This window comes from Austrofundulus limnaeus, unplaced genomic scaffold (genome assembly GCF_001266775.1).
Source record: "Austrofundulus limnaeus strain Quisiro unplaced genomic scaffold, Austrofundulus_limnaeus-1.0 Scaffold208, whole genome shotgun sequence".
NCBI classification, from domain to species: domain Eukaryota; kingdom Metazoa; phylum Chordata; class Actinopteri; order Cyprinodontiformes; family Rivulidae; genus Austrofundulus; species Austrofundulus limnaeus.
The window spans coordinates 181,686-191,975 of NW_013952610.1; the positions used below are offsets into that span (position 1 = coordinate 181,686).

General features: G+C 39.6%; 1 protein-coding gene across 2 annotated transcripts in view; it reads right to left on the minus strand.

The window, feature by feature from the left end:
- slc8a4b (solute carrier family 8 member 4b) overlaps nucleotides 1–10,290 on the minus strand; it is a 49,830-nt gene that overhangs the window by 12,926 nt on the left and 26,614 nt on the right. For both annotated transcript variants that reach the window (XM_014019028.1, XM_014019027.1), the window contains exon 11: nucleotides 410–516. In XM_014019028.1, coding sequence (XP_013874482.1) covers nucleotides 410–516 — 107 coding nt within the window. The remainder of the gene's footprint in view (nucleotides 1–409; nucleotides 517–10,290) is intronic.

Consider the following 10,290-nt stretch of genomic DNA (forward strand, 5'->3'; position numbering starts at 1 on the left):
TCTGACACCTGGACTGACACCTGGTCTGACACCTGTTCTGACACCTGGTCTGACACCTGTTCTGACACCTGGTCTGACACCTGTTCTGACACCTGGTCTCATACCTGGACTGACACCTGGTCTGACACCTGGTCTGACACCGGTTCTGACACCTGATCTGACATCTGGTCTGACACTTGGACTGACACCTGGTCTGACACCTGGTCTGACACCTGGTCTGACACCTGGACTGACACCCTGTCTGTCACCTGGACTGTCATCTGGACCTTTATGGATAAATCAAAAGACTGACTTGTTTAAAACATTTAACTTCTGAGTTCTTCCCACTGGATCTTTTTGTTGAAAACCTGTTTTTTTTTCTCTCTCTTACAATGTTTTTGTAAATCACAAAGTGGACCTTTGTGCGTACCGTGTTTCTGTCCGATCTCCAACAGAACTGGCTCTCCCAGCTCGATGGTGAAGGTCTTGTTCTTCTCATACTCTTCATCGTCAATAATTTTGACCTCGATGATCTTCCTGTGTAAAAAGAGAGAAAGACAAAGATAATCCACAAACCGAAACGATCCGCTCCGATTTAAGAAGTGGAAAGTTCAGAGTGATCGATTCAAAGTGGGAGAGTCGGCGGTTCTCATGAAATCTAAAAACTTTATACTATGCAAAGTCAAAGTACTAGTTAGTATGCATCAAAGAGTGAAGTGAGGATAATTTATTTAAAAAAAACATTAAAAGGCTTAAACTCAGGTTGACGTTTGAACACTGTTCATTCAGCTGTTCCTCTTCAGCAGCCGCCACATTGAGTCATCCTCTGTCCAACTCCCTCCATGTCCTCTCACAGTTCCATCTCTTCTACCAATGAACCCACTGTCCCTCCTCTGGACTCCTCACTTCCACCTAGATGTTTTATAGCACACTTCACTGTCAGCCATGCTGACTCTAATGCTCCAAATAAGCTTTGGTTGAACAGAAAAATAAAAAAAAAAAACTGTGAGAACGAGAGTTGGAAAAGAGCAGAGAGGAGAAAGGACCGTGGCTGAGAGTCGGAGGGGTAGAGAGGTGGAAACACATTGTTTTCATTGGTGAGCTGTCACAGCAGAGCCAAACAGAATCGTTGGGATTTACTATTTTCAGCCTCTGAAGACAACTCCGAACAGAGCTGGAAAAGAAAATCTGAAAATGTATTAAGTGAGAAGCTGCACAAAAATTTTTTTGAAATGCAAAGAGAAGGACAAAGAAAGACCAGAGTTTTTGTATTTWTTCTGTATTTACCGGTGATTTATTGAGTAATACTGAGTCATCTGAGAGTAGTTTTATCTAAACAAAAAATATACAGCCAAATTATTATTTTTCATTAAAGTAAATAAAAAGAACAAGGTCTGATTGGTTCATATTTTTAGTTAGACTTTCCACATGTCATAGAAAMGCAAGGTTGTAGTAATTACTGTCGTTTCGGTAGCCTTTCCAACTAAAAGCACCGTAGCAAACAGTAAGAGGATTAGATTCAAACTCTGGGTTTATTTCTGAACATTTGCTGCAAACATCAGCATGAAGCCGTTTCGCTTAAAGTTATTTTAAAAACAAGAAAAGTCAACTATTCCCGGCCACAGAAACGAGAAAAACGTGACCACGTGTGAAGGTTTCTGACTTTATAATGTAAACCTGAATTATATGTAAGCCTCTTGTTTTATGATCAAATGTCTTCAAGTGTCGTAGAGTRTAAACAAAATGACTGAAGTGTTGGAGGAGGCAGATGGACAGATTGGAGGAGGTCTTTTGTCTTCAGTTGGGGTAAAAACAGCAGCAGCGAACGGCACTTGCGACGCATTCAATTTATGGGAACCACAGTTTTATTGTGGTTGAAAAGCCTTAACAAAGAGAATATTAACTTTACTGTGGTGGTTCCTGGCAGTTGTAAACTTTATGTCTCTCTAGCATCTATTCTCTCAGCCAGAAGTAGCKCAATGAATACACTTTAAACACACTTTATATGGTGAAGTGTTTTATACTTCATACAAATAATAATTTAAACAAAGACCGTTGTACACAAGTGATGATCGGACAATTAAGCAAGCYTGAGTCAGGTCTTCTGGAYGGGTTCTTTGTTGAAACGTTTCGTTTTGTACCCTAAAGACTTCTTCASTCTGAGAAGTTGCTGGTAAACTCAGCCTATACCTTCACATAGTGGATCAACCAGTTTGTTGGTGACACCTAGAACCGGTTGTTCACGTGCAAAAAGAGGACCATTGACTGACGACCGATTAATGATGCCCCAATGGTCCAACACTTGAAATATTGTTAATTCAGTTCACCAACTTTGGCAAAGTGAACACAGATCACTTTAATGTTTCTTTGCTGGGAAATCCCTTCATATAATGTTTGGCATCACTGAAGAGGCAGGGTTAGAATTCCCAACGAGATCACGCCAGACCAACGAAAACTGAATAARCCAATCAACAAATTTCAACAAACAACATACCATTTTAAAGCTAAAGACACAAAATTGGAAAAATAATAACTTAATATTATAAAAAATTCATCATTGTKGCTTATATTTCCAGCATAAGTGACATATTTTAGTGTAAGCTTGATGAAAACCAGATTTAATTGCAGAATGGGAGGTACCACATACGGCTCTGGTATAAATAACGGTCACAACATCTGGTCTGATATTAATATTCTTCTTTTATASACAAACCTTACTTCCCTTTATCTTCACCTGTCCTCCTGCCTTATATTCTTTCCATTTCTACAAAACCTGGTTACATTTTGACATCTGCTCCCTGGAAAGTTTCTCTGTCAGGAGCTTCGACGCTCCGGCCTGTCAACGCGCAGAAACGAAACACTCAGACGCCGCACCCGGTTCACCGAACACAGGAAATCCACTGACAAAAATAGGGAACGAAACAATGGGTAAAGGTAAAATTTAATTTAAAAGTTCCAAACAGAACCTTTAAATTGATTTGATAGATAAGTTTTGGGTCCTGGCAGCTCAAACGGGCCTCAGTTTGATTTTATTAGTTTATCACATTACTTAATGGCCAGAACCTCTCTGCAGATCTTTGTCTCCATCTCTTCTCGTTCTCCTCCTGGCTCCAGGTCGGCTTTTTGATTTGCGGCCGTTGGACGGGGCTGCTGTGTTTGTTTGGCACTGGGAAACGAAGCCATTTGTTTTTCAGTCRGAGCGTCTCGGAGAGCTGCAGGACCTCACGAGTCATTTTCCTGAGTGAGTTTGATTTATGGACACGCATCACTTTGTGCASGTTCTCCTGTTCGTGGAAACTGGGCCATAAAATTATACTTTAAAGTGCAAAACCTTGCCTTTAGAAAACTTAGACGGGGAAAACAGAAAGGCCTATAATTCAACGTCAGGTGGCTGAAGAACAATACATGATGAATATTAGCCATAATAAAAACTTTATCAAATATTTTTAGATTAAAATTTATTATTAACAGAAGCACAGTTTCTACTGGCACCCTGTTGGTAAACAGGCTATAATATACCCCAAGTCTGGACTGCATCAGGAGTTAAAAGGTTCTAGACCAGAGTATACCCTGGTTATATCCTGGGCATTCTCTGGTCTAAACCAATTTATACCACTCAGGACAAAATGATTATATCTTTACACTGGTCAGGAGGGGCATATTCTGGCTTAGGCAATTTAACGTTGGACTAGGACAGTTGATCACTTGGGGTATAATATGGCCTAGGCCAATTTATACCACTCAGATCAGAACAAACCCTCAAGATATCAGTAATGTTAAGTCACATACTCAAAAATTACTTGGTTAGGGTTATGAGGGTTACTCTGACTTAAATCTTAGAACTCTAAACATTTGTTATGAGGTCAATKCATACCCCTAGGCTGGATTATGGGTATATATAGAAATATAGATGGGTATATACTGTCAAGGAGGGGTATAATCTGCCCTAGACTATTTTACKTTTGATTAGTAAAGTTTATCCTCTGTATGCTCGGGCCAAATTATACCCAGGTTTAATCTGGGTAGGGATTAATTTGTACTGCTACACTGAGGTTCAGCCAATACGGTGTGGTGTCGTTTGGACAAACTTGTGTTTTTTTTTTTGTTTTTTTTTTTTGGTCAAATTTGTTTTACACCACATTTTAGCCCTCCCTATTTGTCCAGGTTTTGGTCCAGCATGAGCGATACGCTAGCTGGGCTGCGCTCCCTAGTGGTTGATGTCTTGTTTTTAAGTCGTTTGTGGGAATTCTACCTACAGTTTTGTCTTTGCTATACAGTGGATTTTAACAACAATCACTTTGCCTGGTTTAAACTCTCTTAGATCAGTGCTGAAACTGCCAACAGCCCCCCAAAAAGTTGGTTTGCATATCTGCTGAAACAGAYGGGTAGGAAAAATTAAATCTCTTCCAAACTCACAGAGTGTGCCAAAGCACACCTGACGCCAATCTAGCACTGAAAGTTCAACAGTTATTCTGCTACTCTGCTCCCCCCCCCCTCAAGAGTGCAGAGTCAGTCATTTTCCGAGTTAGTCTGAACTTTTCCAAACGTCTGTCTGAACTGAAGCAAGTAGTTGTTTGTCACATGGCTCTTCTCATCCGAGCAGAGAGCAACACAAACACCACAGCTGGAGGGAGGCCAATGCAGAGCAAGCGGGATAAAAAGCTCTTATGAGGAYACATATTCCCTCTCTTAATGATATTATGGAGCTCATAATGAGAGTGCACAACACACACACACATTTTGTCACCCACATACACACTCCTGCTAAGTGGTCTCCAGCTGTGGAGCGTAATAAAAGGTGCACCACCGATGTGCGTGGGAGGACGGAGRTGGATGGTCGGGGAGATGATTTGAGGACGAGGAGGGGCAATGRAGGAAACATGCAAACGCGAGAGGTTTGGAAGCGATGAAAGAGGAAGAAACAGACGTTGACAGAAGAGCAGACATGAAAAATGTAGTTTCCACTGCCTCTCAAATGGGAAATGATCAAGAAACAAGTAAAATGTGACTCCGCTGCATTCTTTCTGGCCTGGAACAACTTGGGATCCTCCAGGAGGAGCTGGAGAGATGGGTTCTCTTAAAATACGTCCATAATKTAACATGATCACTTGGTTCACCGTAATCCAGAGGAACAAGTTTTAAYCTGTGYTCTACTGACACGATGCATYCTGGGAATCACGAGGATGGTRRAATGATAAATGGACTGAACTTATATAGCACTTTATCAAGTCCCTCCGGACCCMAAAGCGCTTTACACTTACAGACATTCACCCATGTTTGTTCTTCAACCCTGTGGGGACYGTGCATTGACTTCCAATCATTTTTTTAGACTTTATAGCCTAACCCTGACCATTTACCCTAAAATTAACCTGTGAGGCCTCACTGACAGAAGGCTGCCATGCACCAGAACCACCGGACCCTCTGACCATCAGTAGGAAAGGTGGGTGAAGTATCTTACCCAAGGACACAATGACTGAGACGGCTGGAATGGGGGATCGAACCAGTGACCTTCCGGTTAAAGGACGACTCCCCTAACCACTCCTCCACAGCCGCCACAGGAAGATGATGATGATGATGATGATGGGTTGTATTTGAGACTAAAACACCAAATGTCAAAGCTATAATGTGTGACAATTAATTTATATTTTGTATTACTTTCTATGTTGTTCTGCACAATATGGGTTGAAACGATCAAACGTGATGTTTAGGAAATTAGCCCTGGAGCTAACATCCAGGGTGGACATGGTTTCGCTAACCAGCTAATAGCAGAACAAATGATCTGTTTTGCACATTAGCTTGAGATTTGTGATATTTTTTGTGTTTGTGCATGAATGTTTTTGTTTTTATGTCTACTGACTGTGCAACAAATTGCCTCTTGAGGAAAGTTGAACTTGAACTAGCTTTTTCACTAACTTTGAAAACAGTGAACCAATTAGTTTCCACTAAATTARGTTTTGACAACTTTAGGCCTGCTAACAGTTAAACAAATTCAGCAGTTTTGTGTCAGTTCCATCAGTCTTCAGCTCAAAGAAGACAAAGGCGCACGACGCAGACTGAGTGATAGTTGTCTTAGTGGTTAGCTGTTAATGTTAGCTTCCGCTAATTTTTTTCACGTTTTTAGGGAAGCTATTTTTAGTTAGCAGATTATGAGTTAGCGAAGCTAAATTTTTGGTTAGCTGCACACACCACTGGCTAACATTTATTAGCTCTGAAGCTAATGCCATATATCATWATTTAAACATTAGTTTGGGAGCTAATTTAAAGCTAACATGCTAAAAGCTGAGGTTAGCCTTCCATGAACCAGCTACTGTCCTCCATCCACRTTACATTTCTGCATTCTCCTCTGTGTTGACCAACTCTGGTTTAATTTAAAAGGACTTATCTTCAAACACTGTCCAAAAATTAACTAGCTGGAAAGAAGTAAATGTTTATTAAGTGTCTAATGTTACAACTAGTCAGAGTCCCTTTAAGTCTGAGGCAGCCGATGGTTCCTGTGATTAAATGATGAGGGAAAAGGAGAGATGATGACAGGAAATCAAAAGGAACAGAGGACGGGGCAGTTGAAGGGAAAAGAGTTTATTTAGTCAAAAAGAATTGGGATCTCAGATCTCGACCAGATSAAGTTTATAAAACACACAACTGTGAAGCGACACCAGCACGGAGTAAATTAACCACACTGGAATAAGACGATACAAACTAACATACTTTCATTTCCCTGCCGATCATCACTCCTCTACACATCACATTCAATCAGTCTCATCTGCGTGAACGAGAGACGCCTTGTTCAGCAAAGGAAAATAAGACACGTGACTCTTCACCGGGACTCCATCCGCAGATGTTTCTGTTCCAATTTTGGAAAATATATTCCTCTGATATGATCATACTTTGAGAAGGAAAGTGTGGGTATGTGTCCTAATTGGAGATGCTTTCTTTTTCTCTCTGTTGTGTGTGAACTGAGACTTTAAGGCGGCCCGCTGAGGAAGAAGGAAGYACTTATCAGTTCTCTTATGGGAGAAGCTAAAAATGAAACATTGATTATTATTTAGAGGGAATACAGTGACAGAAAGTGATGGAAACAGTGAAACGGATTAGGAGTTTGATTCTGATTCAAACMATAAAATAGATTTTTTAAATATATATTTTTTACACAAGTAATTTTCTTTACTGACAAAGTGGCCCACAAGGCCTCAGTGTTAAGACTGAGGTCATTTTGACCAAAGGAGAGTTAAATATAATTAAAAACTTACAAACTGTTTAAATATAAAACAGTGCTTCCCCTCCCCCACCTGGTAGTGAGCTGTCAGACCACTAAAAATCTCCCAAAACCTTTCTCTCATTAAAAAAATGTAACATACTTCTTTCTCAGACTATTGTAACTTAGAAACAAGAGGTAAATCTATTTTTTTTATATAATATGTATGTCCTCTGGTAAAATAAACAACCTGCTGCAGACTCATAAAAAATGAGGACCACTAACGAGAGTTACCCACACTGGGCCTGGCTAGCTTAAAATTTTAAAATGTGCAGAGTAAAGCTTCCAATTCATCATAAGATTACATTTATTACATGTACCATAAAAGAAGACAGAGGAGCTAAAAGAACTGACAACAGGAGTTAGTAAATAAGAAAGAAAGACGTCAAACAGACCATTAAAATCAAGAAGATTAAAAAGTCAAGACAAGTGTGACCCGTCATATGAAATCATGGATTATTTTTACTTTTTTATTCATAAAAACATAAAAAAGTCCATAAAAAACAATATAAATCAATTATTAAAAGAAAAGGGTGCAAAAAGAAGAAAATCTTAAAATATCTGCCATTTATTTAAAAAACAACTTCAAACAAACAACTCAATTTCCGTAATCGAGAAAAAAAACCACTAATTAAATCACATCTGTTGAAATAAATTGCGATAATTAGATTTTGTCAAAATATGTAGATTAAATACTTTATGGGTTACTTGAAGAAAATGTACAAAATATAAACCTAAAGAATGTTTTCAAACATTTTTTGAGCATTATATCCAACTATGATTCTGATTTTGATATAAAAAAAAAACTCTAAATTTTTGTTATTTTCCTGTGTGCTAACAATGCTAATTTCAATATCCAAACATGGTCTGAGGTTAATTCAGGTTTTCTTGATGATGAAACTTAAATATGAATCTGCATGTTTGGGAAAAAGTTTCTAGTTTCTGGTTTGTGAGGATTTTAAAGCCTTAGGTTTTACATATCATTGAACAAAYGACCGCCTGGCTGCCGTTTGATTTCCCGCCAAAAATGTTAGCTCACTGTATTTCTCTCCCTTTCTACAACTGGAGAAGAAAATCTGCCAATCTTTTCTTTCTTTGTCCTCAGCCCTACATTACCACCCAGTGAGCTGACAGTCAGTCGACCCAACCGTGTCCCACTTCCTCCTCTGGTTGTTTTAATCCACATCCCTCTGGCTCTTATTTGCTCCAGTTTCCTGTTTCTTCCCACCTGTTTTCCCCTCTTCCTCTCGTCTTTTCTCTCACAGACTCATCTGTTTCTGTCTCAGAAACCTCTTCGTCTTTCTCTGACACCTCCTCTCTCTGCTCTTCATCCGTCTCCCCGTCTTTTATTTATCGCTCAACATCTTGAGAGCGTTCAGAACCAGGAGGTCATGAAAGGTTTGATCTTCATCTCCAGGGAAATAAGAGACAGAGAGAAGACGGGTTCTGTCACGTCTGCTTTATCAGCTGAATGAAATTTACATTTAATGAACTAAAAACATGAAACACTTCAAAAAGATTTTATTTATCTAATTTCTTTGACTTTTCTGAACGTTTGACAGGATATTTAACATATTTTATTATTTTTACTTTCTTTTGATTCCTCCTATCTTTTCCTCACATTTCTCATTCCAACCTTTCTTCTTAGTTTGCTTCCATCCTTTCTTCATTTCTTCCAACACTTCCAAATATTTTATTCTTCTTTCCTGCCCATTTACTTTCCTTTGTTCTTTCCTTTTTTCCTCGTTCCCTTTTTTGTTTGCTTCTTGCCACCTTCCTTCCTTCCTTCCTTCCTTCCTTCCTTCCTTCCTTCCTTCCTTCCCTGCTTGTGATTACTTTATTTCCTTCCTATCTTCCCTTAATTTTTTCCTTCCCTCCTCCTCTCCTCCATCCTTTAACCTTCACTTGTTTCCTTCTAATTTCCTTTATTTCCAGCCAATCAAACAGCAGGTGGTCTCTCAGCTGAGCTCCACTGACAGAGCAGTTATAGCCCTGAAAAGAAAATCTCCCGCCATGAAACTGAAAAATAAAAAAAGCTTCCTTGTAAAAGTCCAGGCAGAAAACCCCCTGTGCACTTCAGTTTAAACCTTTTCAAGCWGCAGGTCAGACAGGAAGGTTGGAGGGAAATAAAAGAGGTGATGAAGTGAGAGGCGTTAAAGATGAAGGGCACATTTAAAACTTTAAGATCAGATGAATGAACAACAAAACGGATGAAGGTAATAAATCATGAAAGACGGAGAGAAAAGTGGGATGAAACAAATAAAGATGATGGATGGAGTCGAGGCGAAGAGAAACATTAATGAGATGGAGGGAAAAGAGGAAAGACCCAGAACTCCTTGAAGGAATGCACATCACCCGCCACCTTTCAGAGCTGAGTCTTCAAATCCTCTCATGTTGAGAAACGACCGAGTGGAACTGAAGTATGAGAACTTCATTCAAATCAGTGGTTCATGAGATATTTTGCTAACAGACAGAATTAATAACGGTGGTTAGTGCTCAGAGTAGAAGTTGAAGATCACTCTCAGCCACTCCCACACCAAATTTTAGCTACGCATCTATAAAACTGACTGAATTACGACCATTTTTCTGCCTTGCTAACGTCGCTAAGCTAAGGCGGCCATCTTGAAAGAGACCGGCTCAAAAACTTAAACAGCTGTCAACGTTCATCCAACGATTACTTTTGTGAGAATTGCATTTAAATCCATTCAGTGGGTTGTGAGATATTTTGCTAACGGTACAAACAACAGAATCACTCAGATTTTGCCTTCGGGCGATAAAGACATGATGTAAAGTACGTTAGGAGCTGCCACATGAAACAGGCAATGAGTTAAAAAAATGTCAGAGAAGAAGAAGAAGAAGAAGAAGAAGAAGAGGAAGTCGAGAGTTTACAGAGGAGGAGGATGAGAGATGTGAGTGGAGATGAAGAGGCTGCATGAGTCACATCGTCTCTTCCACAAGCTATTAGTGATTTAATCACTCTGACATTGGTGTGTGTGTGTGTGTGTGTGTGTGTGTGTGTGTGTGTGTGTGTGTGTGTGTGTGTGTGTGTGTGTGTGTGT